Source organism: Scyliorhinus torazame, chromosome 1, assembly GCF_047496885.1.
Source record: "Scyliorhinus torazame isolate Kashiwa2021f chromosome 1, sScyTor2.1, whole genome shotgun sequence".
NCBI classification, from domain to species: domain Eukaryota; kingdom Metazoa; phylum Chordata; class Chondrichthyes; order Carcharhiniformes; family Scyliorhinidae; genus Scyliorhinus; species Scyliorhinus torazame.
The window spans coordinates 282,162,386-282,182,599 of record NC_092707.1 but is presented as its reverse complement, the minus strand read 5'-3'; the positions used below and the strand labels follow the sequence as shown (position 1 = coordinate 282,182,599).

The window sequence follows — 20,214 nt, the reverse complement described above, 5'->3', positions numbered from 1 at the left end:
GGCGCAACAGCCGGACGCCTTGAGGTGGAGAGAGTACGCAGGCGCAGCAGACGGCCGCCCCGAGGCGGAGGGAGTACGCAGGCGGAGGAGGCTGGGAGTTGTAGTTCGGGGAGTTTGTGTTCCCCTGGCCTGAGTGTTTGAGACGGGCCCAGGGGGTCACTGCAACCCGGGAGCGGGGGAATGTGAGCTCTCGGTACCGCAGGGGAACAATGGAGCTGGAGCCAGAGGACGGAAGCGGGACCATCGCATTAGAGAGCGGCCTCAGCGCCATCGGCCGCGGCCCTCTGCTCCGGGTGAGTGACACCATGAGCCCAAAGTAGCCCCCCGCCCGCCCGCTGGCGCGACCCACACCCGGACGGCGACCCACTGACACTGCCCCCCCCCCTCCCCCAAACCCTCCACCCCCTCCCCCAAACCCTCCACCCCCCCCCCCAAACCCTCCACCCCCCCCAAACCCTCCACCCCCCCCCCCAAACCCTCCACCCCCCCCCAAACCCTCCACCCCCCCCCAAACCCTCCACCCCCCCCCAAACCCTCCACCCCCCCCCCAACACTCCACCCCCCCCCAAACACTCCACCCCCCCCCAAACACTCCACCCCCCCCAAACACTCCACCCCCCCCCCAAACACTCCACCACCCCCCCAAAAACTCCACCCCCCCCCCAAAAACTCCACCCCCCCCCAACACTCCACCCCCCCCCAAACACTCCACCCCCCCCCAAACACTCCACCCCCCCCAAACACTCCACCCCCCCCCCAAACACTCCCCCCCCCCCCCAAACACTCCCCCCCCCCCCCCAAACACTCCCCCCCCCCCCCCAAACACTCCACCCCCCCCCCCCCAAACACTCCACCCCCCCCAAACACTCCACCCCCCCCAAACACTCCACCCCCCCCCAAACACTCCACCCCCCCCAAACACTCCACCCCCCCCAAACACTCCACCCCCCCCCCAAACACTCCACCCCCCCCCCAAACACTCCACCCCCCCCAAACACTCCACCCCCCCCAAACACTCCACCCCCCCCCCAAACACTCCTCCCCCCAAACACTCCTCCCCCCCAAACACTCCTCCCCCCCCAAACACTCCTCCCCCCAAACACTCCACCCCCCCAAACACTCCACCCCCCCAAACACTCCACCCCCCCAAACACTCCACCCCCCCAAACACTCCACCCCCCCAAACACTCCACCCCCCCAAACACTCCACCCCCCCCAAACACTCCACCCCCCCAAACACTCCACCCCCCCCAAACACTCCACCCCCCCAAACACTCCACCCCCCCAAACACTCCACCCCCCCAAACACTCCACCCCCCCAAACACTCCACCCCCCCAAACACTCCACCCCCCCCAAACACTCCACCCCCCCAAACACTCCACCCCCCCAAACACTCCACCCCCCCAAACACTCCACCCCCCCAAACACTCCACCCCCCCAAACACTCCACCCCCCCCAAACACTCCACCCCCCCAAACACTCCACCCCCCCAAACACTCCACCCCCCCAAACACTCCACCCCCCCAAACACTCCACCCCCCCAAACACTCCACCCCCCCAAACACTCCACCCCCCCAAACACTCCACCCCCCCAAACACTCCACCCCCCCAAACACTCCACCCCCCCAAACACTCCACCCCCCCAAACACTCCACCCCCCCAAACACTCCACCCCCCCAAACACTCCACCCCCCCAAACACTCCACCCCCCCAAACACTCCACCCCCCCAAACACCCCACCCCCCCAAACACTCCACCCCCCCAAACACTCCACCCCCCCAAACACTCCACCCCCCCAAACACTCCACCCCCCCAAACACTCCACCCCCCCAAACACTCCACCCCCCCCAAACACTCCACCCCCCCAAACACTCCACCCCCCCAAACACTCCACCCCCCCAAACACTCCACCCCCCCCCAAAAACACTCCACCCCCCCCAAAAACCCTCCACCCCCCCCAAAAACCTTCCACCCCCCCCAAAACCTTCCACCCCCCCCAAAACCTTCCACCCCCCCCAAAACCTTCCACCCCCCCCAAAACCTTCCACCCCCCCCAAAACCTTCCACCCCCCCCAAAACCTTCCACCCCCCCCAAAACCTTCCACCCCCCCCAAAACCTTCCACCCCCCCCAAAACCTTCCACCTCCCCCAAAACCTTCCACCCCCCCCAAAACCTTCCACCCCCCCCAAAACCTTCCACCCCCCCCAAAACCTTCCACCCCCCCCAAAACCTTCCACCCCCCCCAAAATCTTCCACCCCCCCCAAAACCTTCCACCCCCCCCAAAACCTTCCACCCCCCCCAAAACCTTCCACCCCCCCCCAAAACCTTCCACCCCCCCCCAAAACCTTCCACCCCCCCCAAAACCTTCCACCCCCCCCAAAACCTTCCACCCCCCCCAAAACCTTCCACCCCCCCCAAAACCTTCCACCCCCCCCAAAACCTTCCACCCCCCCCCCCTCCTCCGCCCCTCCCCCCGACCCTCCTCCGCCCCCTGCCCCCGACCCTCCTCCGCCCCCTCCCCCCGACCCTCCTCCGCCCCCTCCCCCCGACCCTCCTCCGCCCCCTCCCCCCGACCCTCCTCCGCCCCCTCCCCCCGACCCTCCTCCGCCCCCTCCCCCCGACCCCCCTCCGCCCCCTCCCCCCGACCCTCCTCCGCCCCCTCCCCCCGACCCTCCTCCGCCCCCTCCCCCCGACCCTCCTCCGCCCCCTCCCCCCGACCCTCCTCCGCCCCCTCCCCCCGACCCTCCTCCGCCCCCTCCCCCCGACCCTCCTCCGCCCCCTCCCCCCGACCCTCCTCCGCCCCCTCCCCCCGACCCTCCTCCGCCCCCTCCCCCCGACCCTCCTCCGCCCCCTCCCCCCGACCCTCCTCCGCCCCCTCCCCCCGACCCTCCTCCGCCCCCTCCCCCCGACCCTCCTCCGCCCCCTCCCCCCGACCCTCCTCCGCCCCCTCCCCCCGACCCTCCTCCGCCCCCTCCCCCCGACCCTCCTCCGCCCCCTCCCCCCGACCCTCCTCCGCCCCCTCCCCCCGACCCTCCCCCACCCTTACCTCCCCTCCCCCCCACCCTTACCTCCCCTCCCCCCCACCCTTACCTCCCCTCCCCCCCCACCCTTACCTCCCCTCCCCCCCCCACCCTTACCTCCCCTCCCCCCCCACCCTTACCTCCCCTCCCCCCCCCACCCTTACCTCCCCTCCCCCCCCACCCTTACCTCCCCTCCCCCCCCACCCTTACCTCCCCTCCCCCCCCACCCTTACCTCCCCTCCCCCCCACCCTTACCTCCCCTCCCCCCCACCCTTACCTCCCCTCCCCCCCACCCTTACCTCCCCTCCCCCCCCACCCTTACCTCCCCTCCCCCCCACCCTTACCTCCCCTCCCCCCCACCCTTACCTCCCCCCCCCCCACCCTTACCTCCCCTCCCCCCCACCCTTACCTCCCCTCCCCCCCACCCTTACCTCCCCTCCCCCCCACCCTTACCTCCCCTCCCCCCCACCCTTACCTCCTCTCCCCCCCACCCTTACCTCCCCTCCCCCCCACCCTTACCTCCCCTCCCCCCCACCCTTACCTCCCCTCCCCCACCCTTACCTCCCCTCCCCCCCACCCTTACCTCCCCTCCCCCCCCACCCATACCTCCCCTCCCCCCCACCCTTACCTCCCCTCACCCCCCACCCTTACCTCCCCTCCCCCCCACCCTTACCTCCCCTCCCCCCACCCTTACCTCCCCTCCCCCCACCCTTACCTCCCCTCCCCCCACCCTTACCTCCCCTCCCCCCCACCCACCCTTACCTCCCCCCACCCTTACCTCCCCCCCCACCCTTACCTCCCCTCCCCCCACCCTTACCTCCCCTCCCCCACCCTTACCTCCCCTCCCCCCACCCTTACCTCCCCTCCCCCCCACCCTTACCTCCCCTCCCCCCCCACCCTTACCTCCCCTCCCCCCCACCCTTACCTCCCCTCCCCCCCACCCTTACCTCCCCTCCCCCCACCCTTACCTCCCCTCCCCCCCACCCTTACCTCCCCTCCCCCCACCCTTACCTCCCCTCCCCCCACCCTTACCTCCCCTCCCCCCACCCTTACCTCCCCTCCCCCCCACCCTTACCTCCCCTCCCCCCACCCTTACCTCCCCTCCCCCCACACCCTTACCTCCCCTCCCCCCACACCCTTACCTCCCCTCCCCCACCCTTACCTCCCCTCTCCCCCACCCTTACCTCCCCTCTCCCCCACCCTTACCTCCCCTCCCCCCCCACCCTTACCTCCCCTCCCCCCCACCCTTACCTCCCCTCCCCCCCACCCTTACCTCCCCTCCCCCCACCCTTACCTCCCCTCCCCCCCCCACCCTTACCTCCCCTCCCCCCCCACCCTTGCCTCCCCTCCCCCCCCACCCTTGCCTCCCCTCCCCCCCACCCTTGCCTCCCCTCCCCCCACCCTTACCTCCCCTTCCCCCCACCCTTACCTCCCCTCCCTCCCCCCACCCTTACCTCCCCTCCCCCCCACCCTTACCTCCCCTCCCCCCCACCCTTACCTCCCCTCCCCCCCACCCTTACCTCCCCCCCCCCCACCCTTACCTCCCCTCCCCCCCCCCCACCCTTACCTCCCCTCCCCCACCCAAACCCTTACCCCCCATCCCTTACCTCTCCTCTCCCCCCCCCATCCCTTACCTCCCCCCCCCCCCACCTCCCCTCCCCCCCCCCCCATCCCTTACCTCCCCTCCCCCCCCCACCTCTCCCCCCCCCCCCCCCACCTCTCCTCCGCCATCCCTTACCTCCCCTCCCCCATCCCTTACCCCCCCCCCCCCTCCCAACTCAAGCACCCTGTCCCTATTCCACCCTACAGGATACTGAGAAGCCTGGATTGAGTGGACGTGGAGAGGATGTTTCCACTTGTAGGAAAAACTAGAACTGGAGGAATATCTTCAGCCAAAGGGTAGTGAATCTGTGGAACTCATTTGCTGCCGAAGGTTGTGGAGGCCAAATCACTGAGTGCCTTTTAGACAGAGATTGATAGGTTTATGCTTTAATGTGGGGATCAGGGGTTATGAGCCGAAGGCAGGAGAAAGGAGATGAGAAAAATATCAGCCATGATCAGATGGCAGTGCAGACTTGATGGGCCGAGTGGCCTAATTCTGCTCCGATGCTTTATGGTCTTAAATAGCCTCCATGCTCACACAAATCTCCTCTATCTCTTGTCATGACATTTCTGTCATCTCGTCAATGAGACCAATTTTTTACCCCGTTGACTATGTTGCCCGTATCAGTGCATTTGAAGTGGTGATCTTGAGTCTGCTTTCAAATAGCAAAATCCTTTGTTATGTTAAGTAACTTTTTTCTGGTCGGATGTCTTTCACTTCTAGGTTTCTGATAAACGAGTGTCCAGAAACCATGGTCTCCTGGAGGTGATTGATGGGATGTTGCGCATCAAGCCAGTAAGTAGGTTTCTGCCTAAACAGTGTAATTAGGCAACTTCTATTCTAATTGGAGGGCTGTGACCAGTGGTGTTCCTCAGGGATCAGTGCTGGGACCTTTGCTCTTTGTAGTATATATAAATGATTTGGAGGAAAATGTAACTGGTCTGATTAGTAAGTTTGCAGACGACACAAAGGTTGGTGGAATTGCGGATAGCGATGAGGACTGTCTGAGGATACAGCAGGATTTAGATTGTCTGGAGACTTGGGCGGAGAGATGGCAGATGGAGTTTAACCTGGACAAATGTGAGGTAATGCATTTTGGAAGGGCTAATGCAGGTAGGGAATATACAGTGAATGGTAGAACCCTCAAGAGTATTGAAAGTCAAAGAGATCTAGGAGTACAGGTCCACAGATCACTGAAAGGGGCTACACAGGTGGAGAAGGTAGTCAAGAAGGCATACGGCATGCTTGCCTTCATTGGCCGGGGCATTGAGTATAAGAATTGGCAAGTCATGTTGCAGCTGTATAGAACCTTAGTTAGGCCACACTTGGAGTATAGTGTTCAATTCTGGTCGCCACACTACCAGAAGGATGTGGAGGCTTTAGAGAGGGTGCAGAAGAGATTTACCAGAATGTTGCCTGGTATGGAGGGCATAAGCTATGAGGAGCGATTGAATAAACTCGGTTTGTTCTCACTGGAACGAAGGAGGTTGAGGGGCGACCTGATAGAGGTATACAAAATTATGAGGGGCATAGACAGAGTGGATAGTCAGAGGCTTTTCCCCAGGGTAGAGGGGTCAATTACTAGGGGGCATAGGTTTAAGGTGAGAGGGGCAAAGTTTAGAGTAGATGTACGAGGCAAGTTTTTTACGCAGAGGGTAGTGGGTGCCTGGAACTCACTACCGGAGGAGGTAGTGGAGGCAGGGACGATAGGGACATTTAAGGGGCATCTTGACAAATATATGAATAGGATGGGAATAGAAGGATACGGACCCAGGAAGTGTAGAAGATTGTAGTTTAGTCGGGCAGTATGGTCGGCACGGGCTTGGAGGGCCGAAGGGCCTGTTCCTGTGCTGTACATTTCTTTGTTCTTTGTTTGTACAGTTACATTCAGTCGTTCATACCTGCTGTCAGGCCCCTCAGAAAACATATAGTCTCGTCTAATCTCAGAGGCGAAGTAGAGTTAGGCCTGGTTAGTACTGGGATGACATTCTGCATAGGAATACTAGGTGTAGTCTGGTTTATGTGATGGCTGGGCATTGCAGTACATACATGTTTAGTTGATCTGGTTAATTTCATGACTTAACTTCAGTATTGGTTTCTGAGTTTGATTGGACCCATGTTCAGAGTGGGGAGGGACCTGTGGGTTTGTTCCTCTGGTCTGTGATATTGAGGAAACTTGGTTTCTTACCCTTAGTGGCCATTTTTAATAAAATACACCGTTCGTATTTGAGTATCATGGAAATTCTGACTCGGCTGAGTTTCCAATTCAGCTCCTGGTGTCCACCGAATCAAAAGTCAGTGGATACTCCCTTCCTAATTCCATTAACTATCTACACCACACGGACCGCAGCGGTTCAAGGTATTGTCTCACCACCACCTTCTCGAGGGCAATTAGGGATGGGCAATAAATGTTGGCCTAGCCAGCAATGCCCACATCCCATGAATGAATAGTAAAAAGAAATTTCCACCAATTTGAACTAAGGTGTGTCTTTTAATTTTCAAATGCAGGTCTTGTGCTGAAGTAAGGGATAGCAATATGAAAATCTCACCACATTGACATGTATTATACATCTACAAGTGTGGGTGTGTGTGTATATGTTAAGAGTAAAGTCGCCATAGTCCGAGATGACCCTGGACTGCTTTCCCCTGAGGATCTCCACAGCTCGGGCGAGGGGCAAGGTTGGGCTACATGGTGGCACAGTGGTTAGCACTGCTACCTCACAGCTCCAGGGACATGGGTGCAATTTCGGCTTAGGGTGACTATGTGTGGGGTTTGCACTCTCTCCCCTTGTCTGCGTGGGTTTCCTCCGGGTGCTCCAGTTTCCTCCCATAGTCCAAAGATTTGCAGGTTAGATAGATTGGCCATGCTAAATTGCCCCTTAGTGTCCCAAAGGTTAGGTGGGATTGCGGGGATAAAGTGGATGCGTGGGCTGAAGTAGGGTGCTCTTTCTAATGGCCGGTGCAAACTCGATGGGCCAAATGACCTCCTTCTGCACTGTAGGGATTCTGTAATTCTTGAGAAGGCAGGTGTGTGTACATATATATATATATATATATATTCTTTAATCAATATTTTGACTTTTTCATTTTATAAACCTTAAAACTCATGAAAGTTAATTTAATAAATCATGATGTCAGTAATTAGTGGGCTATAATATAGAACAAAATCATCTGCCAACTTTGGGCAGAGGGGGGGAGAGAGAGATAATGGCATTGTGGCAATGTCACTGGATTAGTAATAGAAGCATAGATGTATACCATTTGGCCCTTTGAGCCTGCTCTGCCATTCATTATCAAACAGGTGGTAGAAAACACTGAAGCATGGCACAGTCCACATTATAAAGTCTGCCCCAAGTACCTCGCTAAGTTGACATTACCAAAAATAAAATAAGTTGCATAATATAAGCATTTAGTTAAAACATCACTTATTGGGGTGGCACTGTGGTGAGCACTGCTGCCTTACAGCTCAAGGGACTCTAGTTCGATTCCGACCTTGGGTGACTACCTGTGTGGAGTTTGCACATTTTCACCATGTCTACGTGGGTTTCCCCCGGGTGCTCTGGTTTCCTCCCACAGTCCAAAGATGTTCACGTTTGGTGGCTAGGCCATGCTAAATTGCTCCTTGGTGTTCAAAGGTTAGGTGGGGTTTCGGGGACAGAGTGGGGGGTTGGATCTGGGTAGGGTACTCTTTTTTGCAGGGACAGTGCTGACTCGATGGGGTGAATGGCCTCCATTTGCACAGTCGGGATTCAATGATTCTATCATGGCCAATCATCCAACTCAGTAACCTATTACTTCTTCTCTCTTTTGTGCCCCCCCCTCAATATCCCTTGATATCTTTAGCCCCAAGAGTTATATTTAACATTTGGCATCAACTGCTTTCTGTGGTAGGGAATTCCATAGGCTCACCACTCCCTGGGCGAAGAAATTTCTCATCTCTGTCCTAAATGGTCTACCCCGTATCCTTAGACACTGATCTCTGGTTCTGGACACCTCCGCCTATGTAAACATCCTTCCTGAATCTACCCTGTCTAGTCCTGTTGGAGTTTCTAGGAGATTCAGTTAATAAAATCAGGAACTGAAAGCCCGTTTCAGTAATGGTGACCTTAACAACTATCATTAATTGTCATAAAAGTCCATCTGGTTTGCTAATTTTCTTTTAGGGAAGGAAATTTGCCACCCTTACCTGGTGGGGCTTACATGTGACTCCAGACTTGCAGCGATGTGGTTGACTCTTAACTGCCCTCTGAAATGTCTTCACAAGCAATGGCAATTAGGGAGGGACAAAATGTTGGCCTTGCCAATGATGCCCACATCTCATGAAAGAATAAAGAAAGAAAATATAAAGGGAGCTTCTGTACTTAATCAAATGTAGTGGTAAACACAGTCACATAACTTGATGCCTTGCCGTCTTGCTAATGCCAACTCTTACAGAAAGATGTGGAGATGCCGGCGTTGGACTGGGGTGAGCACAGTACGAAGTCTTACAACACCAGGTTAAAGTCCAACAGGTTTGTTTCGATGTCACTAGCTTTCGGAGCGCTGCTCCTTCCTCAGGTGAAGGAGGAAGGAGCAGCCCTCCTGAGGAAGGAGCAGCGCTCCGAAAGCTAGTGACATCGAAACAAACCTGTTGGACTTTAACCTGGTGTTGTAAGACTTCGTACTGTGCTTACAGAAAGAGAGCGACAAAACAGACTTAGAAAGGCTGCTGGACATGTAGCAGATGAAATTCAATGCAGTAAAGCGTGAGATGGTGCATCTGAGTCGGAAGAATGAGGAGAGATAGGAGAAACTAAATGGTACAATTTTAATAAAGCTGCAAGGACAGAGACCTGGGGGTGTTTTTGCACTGTTGCAATCCCAGTTGATGTTGCAACCGGACGGGAAGATCCCAGAATGGAACCCTGGATCAAAAGACCGTAACTTTTATCTTGTAATAAAACGAGTAACAGAGTTACAGGACCTCTAATTAGTTTTAACAACATTTTTTTTATTAATTGAGAAACATTTGGATTATGGTACAATATGCCTCTTAGTTTACAATTGCACTCACGTTTAAAGATTAACATGGATTACAAAGTACATCTTAAGCTATAATGGTCTCATTAACACAAAACATTTCTTTTAAGCACACAAGATGACTGGGGGAAAATATAATCTCTGCTCTGCACCCCAAGTGAATGTTGGTGGGTGTCTCCTCAGATCCCCCCCCCCCCCCCCCCCCCCAGATGATGACCACATGAAAGTTTCCAAACTCCACTCCCAAAAACATACTTTAAAATCTTCCCCCATAATAAAGATTTCCTTTTGTGGTTTGCACTTTTAAACCAAGCCTCCGCTCCACTTTTAACAATGAATCCAGTGCAGGATTTTACATCGCCCCCTTTTTAGGTTTCATTTGTATTGACTGATTTGACACAAACTCTGATAGAATCATAGATTCCCTAAAGTGCAGAAGGAGGCCATTTGCCCCATCAAATCTGCACCGACCCTTTTAAAGAGCACTCTACTTAAGCCCACGCCACCACCCAATTGCCGTAACCTAATAACCCCACCTAACCTTTTGGATACTAAGGTATAATGTAGCATGGTCAATCCACCTAACCTGCACATCTTTGGACCGTTGGAGGAAACCCACACAGACATGGGGAGAATTTGCAAACTCCACACACAGTCACCCGAGGCTGGAATTGAACCCGGGCCCCTGGATCTGTGAGGAAGCAGTGCTAACCACTGTGCCACCATGCTGCCCTTATAGCCTCCAATTTCCATAGTTATTTCAATTAGTGTTCCACAGGCTGTAGTAAAATCTCACCAACCTGGAAATCACTTCAGATGTATTCCTGGCATCTCATCCTTCTTCTTAGCTCTGTCTGTCTTTTTACTGAGCATCCGACTTCATGGAAACCTTCTCATTTCTCTAGTTTCCTTAACTAGCTGCTTTTCAGATCTCTGCACCTGTTTTCTTAACCATCACTCCATGGAATGGCTTTTCTTCATGCAAAGTTGAGAGACACGTTCCCTCTCTACCCTTCTAAACCAACTGCCTCTAGCAGAGCTGTGAGAGCTGCCTTCACTCTCACTACCTATCTTCAACTGCAATCAAATTAGCAAAACTAAAACTTAAAAAGCTCCCGGGGTTGCTAAGCAACCACAGCTGGCATTCATTCTTAACGTGACAGCCCTCTCTAAGCACAATAGAAACACAGTTGGAACTTAACCAACCCTGATGCATTCAAATACCTTTGTCCAGCATGAGTCTAACTACAGGTTTCATTCTTCCAGGCACAGAAACATTACATTGATCTTACTTACAACTGTACCTTATTTCTAATGTTTGCCAATACAAATAGAAATCCCTCAAATCTATCTTTGTTTTCCTAACAGCACAAATCAATTGAAAGTGTTAGTAAAGTAGTGAATAAAGGAAATTAGATTCTGGCTCTGGGCTTTATAGATAGAGGCATAAAGTACCAAAGCCAGGAAGTTGTACGAAACCTCAGTAAAACATTAATTCAGCCTCAGTCGAATTGCATCCAATTCTGGACACCGCACTTTAGGAAGGGTTTTGGGGAAGATACAAATGAGATCACTGGAGTGGTTCCAGGAATTTGGGTTTATAGTCACATGGATATACTGGAGAACATGGGGTTGTTCTCCTTACAGCAGAGAAGGCTAAGAGGAGATTTGGTGCAGGTGTTCAAAATCTTCAAGGGTTTGGATAGAGTCAATAAAGGGTGGGTGGGATTTGGCAAGAGGTCCAGAAATCGGTTTTACTCCAACATGAATTTATAGTGGGATGGCGGACCGGGAAACCTATGGAGGTCAGCGTGAGACTAATTTGCATCCTGCTAGTGGATGCAGATGAAGGTTTGACCATGATGCCTCATTCTCCGTGGTACCAGTGGGAAAACACGGCAGTGTGAAACACGTCTGGAACAATGTGGCATGCTGATGTCTTGACTCACCAGAACAATGCTTGGGGGGCTGCTTCAGGAGTTTGGGTTGGAGGCCGCCAGCATCCCTGGATCCTAGAACACCACAGTAGTAGATGCAGGGAGCATCTACAAGTGGACCATCCAGATTCAGTGTCCTGGAGGGGGACTATCTTACAGCCTCAATGTTTCTGGAGTTCCATCTTCTTTCTCAGGAGATCCATCTTCCGGCCTTGGGAGCGCTCCCAGAAATGCATCTTCATTTTCAGAAGGTCCCCCTTTCTTCAGTAGTGAGCCAGTGATATTTGTTGCAAGACTAACTTTGCACCACCAGACCTGCCCTGCCACGGAATGTGGCGCAATCCACCCGTCTGCATAATTGAGTTTGGGGCCGGGGGATTTGGCGTGTTTTCCTGCGAGGCGACATAGCGGGAAATACTCCCATGTTTCCACCCCACCACATGACATAGTCCCCAGATGGGAGAATTCTTCCCTGTGCCTTTTATTTAATGCTGTCATCATGTTTGTCATTGGTCTTAAAAGGCAGGAGATACTGTCTGTGAATCAGGGCCTTGATTACCAAGTTCTAGCCATGAGTAGATGGATCGCTGTGAGATGGGCAGATCAAGCCTATTGGTCAGCTTTGAATGCCGAGATTTAACGTTGCTTTGAGTTATTCTTTGAATAATTACTGTACTATGAAGGTGAAAGATGTTAAACATTTTGTCACTTTTGTTTCAGGTTTTTGCTTATTCGTGTAATGCTAATTTATATGGGGAGGCAGTGGTGTAGTGGTATTGTCGCTGGACTAATAATCCAGAGACCCAAAGTCATGCTCTGGGGACCTGGGTTTGAATTCCACCATGGCAGATGGTGAAAATTTGAATTCAATAAAGAAATCTGGTATTGAAAGTCTAAAGATGACCATGAAACCATTGTTGCTTGTCATAAAAACCCATCTGGTTCACTAATGTCCTTTAGGGAAGGAACTCTTCATCTGGTCTGGCCTACATGTGACTCCAATCCACAGCAGTGTAGTTGACTCTTAAATGCCCTCGGGGATGGGCAATAAAGACTGGCCCAGCCAGTGCCGCCCACAACCCATGAACTAATAATAAAAATATATATTTTAAATCTTCTGGCTGGATCAGCAAGTAATTTAAGCCACCCCCCCCTCAAAAGAAAAAACCGAGGTTTGAAGAAAATGTAACTCTTTCTATGCATGTGTCTGGCCACACATACTGTGTGTGCTTGCGTCTTATCTGCCAGACATTTAAATTTTGAAACTTGTTTACTTTAAAGAAGAATGCTCATCATGACCAAACAATATCTTTGCCCAGACAGATTGTATGTGTGAGGACTATTACGTAGAAGGCATTTAAAAAAAAAAAACTACTTGTATTCTAGCCACATTTGCTACTCCACGAGCAGGGAAGGAGATTTTACCTAGCAGAAACTTGGGGTTTGATTTTGGGAATATATTATCTTGAAGTGTGACACCCATTGTACACTGTGCAGAACCTGTCAAATTTGAACATTAACAGATGCTTTTGTATCTATTCAAAGTCATTCTTGATTTATATTTTTCAAAAATATTGTGACTTATTAATAAAGCTGATTTATTTAAAATATTGGTGTTACTTGGAAAAAGGAAGAATGCTTTGCTGAAATGCAGAACCAAATTTTTGTTTGCAGTATTTTGCACCAGTAGAGGGTACCTGGTTCCTATTCATTCTGTCATTAAGAATCACTATTGAGGCTGGCCAAATTTTTAATTAGTTGGAAATAATGTTGAATCCTCGTTGGGGAATAAAATTTTACTTTGGTACAACAAGAACTTTCCTTTTTTGCCACATAGTGTGTGTATAGGGAGTATAGTCAGGTCCGAAGTACACAGCCTGGCAGGACTATCATGGAGGAGGTGTTGTTTATCCTTTCTGGTTGTGGTTTATGGGTCAGGAAGTTGAGGATCCAGTTGCAGAAGGAGGAGCCAAGTCTTAATAGTCATGGGTGGCATGAAGGGCGGGACAGTAGTACAGTGGTTAATTAACACTGTTGCTTCACAGCATCAAGGACCCGGGTTCAATTCCTGACTTGAGTCACTGTGCGGAGTCTGCACGCTTTCCCCGTGTTTGCGTGGGTTTCCTCCGGGCGCTCTGGTTTCCTCGTACTAGTCCCGAAAGACGTGCTTGGGTGAATTGGACATTCTGAATTCTCCCTCAGTATACCCGAACAGGCGCCATAGTGTGTCGACTACGGAATTTTCATAGTAACTTCATTGCAGTGTTAATGTAAGCCTACTTGTGACACTAATAAAGATTATTATTATTATTTAAGTGTCAGTCTGCTTGACTTTGGCAATATTGACAAATATAGTAGATGACAATGCTTGCCTCTATGTTGAGATACTCTGCAGGAATCTACTGTCTCTAGAATATTTTTGATGAGAGCCAGGTGGTGTCTGCTTCCATGTAGCTTGATACATTCCAAATGCCTGAAGGGGGTGTCCACATTGTTAAAGTGACTTGTCATGGTTGCAGTTGCAGAATGAATTTTCCAAAGCATTAATAAAAAACAAAGTCACAGATGCCAATGTAGTGCAAAACAGAACTTGGCTTACTCAGCAACTGGAAACCAATACACAATTCAAGAAGGATGGAATTATGCCAATGGAATTATGGCATCTGACTCCAAAATACTAACAACAATGGCCTTTAGCATTTGGCTTTTATTTTATTTGTCCATGGGATGTGAGCATCTCTGGCATGGCCAGCATTTGTTGCCCATCCCTAACTGCCCTTGAGAATATGGTGGTGAGCCATTGCCTTAAATCACTGCATCCATGTGGTGGAGGTACAGCCGCAGTGCTGTTGGGAAGTTTCAGTATTTTGATCAGCAACAGTGAAGGAATGTCAATGTGGTTCCAGACCTGCAGAGAAACTTGCAGGTGGTGGTGTTCCCATGCATCTGCTGCCCTTGTCCTTCTCGGTGGTAGAGGTTATGGGTTTGTAAGGCAAATGCTTTCACAAAGAAGGAGCCTTGATGAGTTGCTGCAGTGCGTCTTGCAAATGGTAAACACTGCTGCCACTGTGCGGTGTTGGTGGAGGGGGCGAATGTCTAAGGTGATGAATGGGATGCTGATCAAGGAAGCTGCTTTGTCCTGGATGGTGTCAAGCTCCTTGAATGTTGGGAACCATATTCATCCAGACGAGGGGAGAGTATTCCATCACACTCCTGATTTGGGCTTTGTAGGCGCTGGATAGGCTTTTGGGAGTCAGGAGGTGAGTTACTCTGCAAGATTCCTAGCCTTCGACCTGCTCTTATAGCCATGGTATTTATATGACTAGTCCAGTTCTATTTCTGGTCAATGGTAACCCCCAGGATCTTTATAGTGGGGGATTCAATTTTGGTAATACCATTGAGTATCAGGGGAAGATGGTTAAATTCTCTTTTGTTGCTGTAAGTCATTACCTTGAGTTAGACCTATTGTTTTGCTATTACTACAAGTTTTGCTATATTGTTGAGATGTTGTTGATGCGGTATTACACTTTAAATTAAAGAATTCTTAGAAATTGAATGTCACCCAATTGGTTTTAATAATTCCACTCCTTCACATTCTAAAAAGCAACTTACTCCAATTTTAATCTCTTTACCAAAAAAACACCAATGGCTATTCATAGAATCATAGAATTCCTACAGTGCAGAAGAAGGCCATTTGGCCCATTGAGACTGCACCGGCCCTCCAAAAGAGCACCCTACCCAGGGTACACCCGTAACCCATAACCCCACCTAACCACATCTTTGAACACCTAAGGTACAATTTAGCATGGCCAGTCCACCTGCACATCTTTGGACTGTGGGAGGAACTGGAGCACCTGGAGGAAACCCACGCAGACACGGGGAGAATGTGCAAATTCTGCACAGTCACCCAAGGCTGGAATTGAACCCGGGTCCCTGGCGCTATGAGGCAGCAGTGCCACCCCATGGTGCCACCGTGCTGCCCTTATTGTCAAGGCAAATGGTTCCTTTTCTCATGGAAAATTGTTGAATATCAGAATGCATTTCTCGAAATGAAACATAAACCCCAGGAACTGGTGTGAAATAAAAAGCAAAAATGCATGAAATACTCTGCAAGTCGGGCAGCATCAGTGAAGAGAGAAACTGTTTCAGGCTGGTGACCTTTCATCAGAACTGAAAAAAAGTTAGAGATTTAACATTAAAAAGCAACAACGTGTACTTGTATAGCACCGTTTGCATCAGATGTTGGTCATCTCTCTTTTTCTTTGTTCCAGTTACACATTAATCCATGCTTCTATCGATCCTCAAGTGGAGACCAGCTTCTGCCCCTGGAGAAAGATAAATGGCATTGGCTGATTCCAGGAGACTCTTTTTCTTTGCTGCCAGACAAATATATATATAAGGTCATCTCCCCCAGTTTTGACCAGACATTAAGGTGACTTATCTGTTTAACTCCCAAAGAAACAAACATTAATCACATCTATGTGGTGTGGACACATTCAACATTAGTAGGGTGATGTTTTCATAAAGATGTAACCTTTCTAATGTTTGACTTCACATTCCAACATCATAAAATTTAGAAAGTAAATTTTGATGAACATATAACTATCATTATCTAAATCTTGTAACTCATGTTGATTGGTTTGAATCTTAAGCTACTTTTGTATGATAATTGATTAATTATCAATTATCTTTGCAATTGCCAATTTTACACATGGATCTTAGTGGTAAATCAATGGATAATTCTGCTGTAAACCTCCATTTTCCATGTGAATGCAAAATATGCAACTGTGAAAATTTATTGGGAAAATTTAGTCAGTTATTTCATTCTATAATTCTGCTTGTGTTCCTGTGTGTCAACATAAGATGTTCCATCTCGGGTGGGGGATAAGCAATGCAGTAAGGTTACAGTTTGTTCTCTCAGCAAAGTATGATTCTTAACACTTCTTTTCAAGCCCAGAAATTTTCCTTCCCTTAAACCTCTTTGCACCCTTCAGCTTTTTCCTTATCCTGCATCTACTGTTCCTAAGAGTTTGTGAAATTTATATTTTAAGTAAAATTTGTGGAATATTGGGTTACTGCAAAACCACACTAATTTGAAGAAGTTATACATAAAGTAACACATTCAAAGGAATTTTTTCAAAAATACATTTAAGGAAATTAACAGATATTTGTAGACTTATAATTGGACATCATATTTATTATACTCCTTAAACAAAATTATTTGTAAATATATAAAAATTATTTTCACATGGGCTTCATCACTCCGTAGTACTTTGCCATCAGGATTTGTTTTGTTGGAGCATTTAAATGGTTGTGCCAATTTGAACAGAACCATGCAAGGGAAGTTAATTTCATATGAAATTAGCTATATAAAACAGGAATTTTATTAATGGGTAGAAGATTTTTTGTTAATATTTAGTCGAGATAATGAAAGTGTATTTATATCACCTTTATAATTAACGCCTTGCAGAAACAGTGATCTGTCAAGTTTTGAGGACATCACCGATGCGCAGTCTAATTCTCAAGGAAATTTGCATGTGGGCAAAGGGGATGTCAACAAAGGTCCTGATATATCTCAAGGTTACACAGAAAAGCCCACTACATCAACTGGGGCTTTGACAACAGATGACAATTCCCACCAGCAACCCAGCGCACAGAATAACATTTTGGAGAAAATGGTAAGGATTTGCATAATTCGCCAACTCTCTGTCTGAAGTTTTAAACCAATTCAAACCTTTTAACCCCAGTCTAACACTCTGCCTGTTGAGTAAGGGCCTGTTCGACAACCTGGAATCTTCTGGGATTCAGACTAAGGCTTTTGGAGTTGGGACTGCTGCGGGTTTTGACTTGACCTGCAGGATAATTTGTTGTAAAATTATGACCAAAGACATATTAATGTTAGCCAAAAGGAGTTGATGTAGACTTATCTATCTTATTTGGCCCTGTCACAATTGGCCATAGCTCCCAGACCAGGGAGAAGATGGATTGAGTTCAGAAATCTTCATCCTGATTGCTATCTATTGATTTTCTGCTGAAATGGGTATTTGTGGATGGGATTGACTGAAAGCGAGATTGGCTCCATGTTTGAATTACTGATGCTGGGCTTGCACAAAAGAAACAGCTGCAGGTGAAATGCATCAATTTGTTTTACAAGTTCTCACTAAATGGTTGTTTGTATTTTATTGAATTGTTAGTGAATCTAACTCTAATAACTTGGTTACTGGAGAGCTTTGTTCAAAGTGACTGTCACTTTGCTTTAGTCCTATAACATTCTCTTATACTCCTAAATTATGAATATTGTTAGTCTCAGATATTTCTTGACCAAAAAAACATATTCGCCTGTTGTCCAGGATATTTATTCCCCATAGTTTCTCGGTTAGTTTTGGAATGCTGTAACAAAGAGCACAAATACTGTACCTCTTCAGTAAACCTTGGGGGTTATGGTTGTTTTGTAAGAATATTTGGAAATTAGATTTATTTCAATGCAGAGATCACCATAAGACATAGGAGCAGAATTAGGCCACTTGGCCCATCGAGTCTGCTCTGCCATTCAATTATGGCTGATATTTTCTCATCCCCATTCTCCTGTCTTCTCTCCATAACCCGATTTCTCCTTATTAATCAAGAACCTATCTGTCTCTGTCTTAAAGACACTCGGTGAATTGGCCTTCTGCGGCAAAACGTTCCACAGATTAACCGCCCTCTGGCCGAAGAAATTCCCCCTCATCTGTGTTTTAAAGGGTCGTCCCTTTAGTCTGAGATGGTGTCCTCTGGTTCTAGTTTTTCCTACAAGTGGAAACATCCTCTCCACATCCACACTATCCAGGCCTTGCAGTATCTTGTAAGTTTCAATAAGATCCCCCCTCATCCTTCTAAACTCCAACGAGTACAGACCCAGAGTCCTCAAACGTTCCTCATACGACAAGTTTTCACTCCAGGTATCATTCTTGTGAACCTCCTCTGGACCCTTTCCAAGGCCAGCACATCCTTCCTTGGATATGGGGCCCAAAACTGCTCACAATATTCCAAATGGGGTCTGACCAGAGCCTTCTACAGCCTCAGAAGTACATCCCTAGTCTTGTATTCTAGCCCTCTTGACATGAATGCTAACATTGTATTTGCCTTCTTAACTGCCGACTGAACCTGCACGTTAACCTTAAGAGAATCGTGAACAAGGACTTCCAAGTCCTTTTGTGCTTCTGCTTTCCGAAGCATTTCCTCATTTAGAAAATAGTCTATGCCTAAATTCCTCCTTCCAAAGTCCTTAACCTCACACTTTTCCACATTGTATTTCATTTGCCACTTCATTGCCCACTCTCCTAGCTTGTCCAAGTCCTTCTGCAGCCCCTTTGCTTCCTCAATACTACCTGTCCCTCTACAGATCTTTGTATCATCTGCAAACTTAGCAACAGTGCCTTCAGTACCTTCTTCCAGATCATTAATGTATATTGTAAAAAGTTGTGGTCCCAGCACAGACCCCTGAGGCACACCATAGTCACCAGCTGCCATCCTGAAAAAGACCCCTTTATCCCCACTCTCTGCCAGTCAGCCAATCCTCTGTCCATGCCAGGGTCTTACCCTGAACACCATGAGCTCTTAATTTATTTAACAGTCTCCTACATGGCACCATGTCAAAGGCCTTCTGGAAATCTCAATAAATCAAGTCTACTGGTTCTCCTTTGTCTAACTTGCTTGTTACCTCAAAGAATTCTAACAGATTTGTCAGACACGACCTCCCTTTGACAAAGCTGTGCTGACTCAGTCCTATTTTACCATGCACTTCCAACTGCTTCGCGATCTCATCTTTAATAACAGACTCTCAAATCTTACCAATGACCAAAGTCAGGCTAACCGGCCTATAATTTCTCGTCTTCTGCCTCCCTCCCTTCTTAAACAGTGGTGTTACATTAGCCACCTTCCAGTCCTCTGGGACCCTTCCTGCCTCCAGTGATTCCTGAAAGATCATCACTAATGCCTCCACAATTTCCTCAGCTATCTCTTTTAGGACCCTGGGATGTAGTCCATCCGGTCCAGGTGACTTATCCACCTTCAGACCTTTCAGTTTCCCCAGATCCTTCTCCTTAGTAATGGTCACTGCACTCACCTCTGCCCTCTGGTTCTCCTGAAACTCTGGCATCCCACTGGTGTCTTCCACCGTGAAGATTGATGCAAAGTAACTATTCAGTTCGTCTGCTATTTCTTTGTTTCCTATTATTACTTCTCCAGCCACATTTTCTAGTGGTCCAATGTCTATTTTTGACTCTTATCTTTTATATATTGAAAAAATCTCTTCCTATCTTCCTTTATATTACTAGCGAGCTTGCACTCATACTTCATCTTCTCCCCCCCTTATTGCTTTTTTAGTTGTCCTCTGCTCGCTTTTAAAGGCTTCCCAATCCCCTGGTTTCCCACTAATTCGCGCCACTTTGTATACTTTTTCTTTAGCCTTTATGCTGTCCTTGACATCCCTCGCCAGCTATGGATGCCTTGTCCTCCACTTATAAGACCATAAGACATAGGAGTGGAAGTAAGGCCATTCGGCCCATCGAGTCCACTCCACCATTCAATCATGGCTGATTTCAACTCCATTTACCCGCTCTCTCTCCATAGCCCTTAATTCCTTGAGAAATCA

At 49.4% G+C, this 20,214-nt stretch overlaps 1 protein-coding gene across 2 annotated transcripts in view; it reads left to right on the top strand.

Annotated features, from left to right (window-relative positions):
- The first annotated feature begins 44 nt into the window (after positions 1–44).
- Positions 45–20,214, top strand: part of aplf (aprataxin and PNKP like factor) — a 146,352-nt gene continuing 126,182 nt past the window's right edge. The window contains exons 1-4 of one of the 2 annotated variants that reach the window (XM_072506774.1): positions 45–293; positions 5,350–5,421; positions 15,854–16,014; positions 17,053–17,260. In XM_072506774.1, coding sequence (XP_072362875.1) covers positions 210–293; positions 5,350–5,421; positions 15,854–16,014; positions 17,053–17,260 — 525 coding nt within the window. In that variant the 5' untranslated portion in view covers positions 45–209. The remainder of the gene's footprint in view (positions 294–5,349; positions 5,422–15,853; positions 16,015–17,052; positions 17,261–20,214) is intronic. The other variant, XM_072506765.1, reaches the window with a different exon arrangement.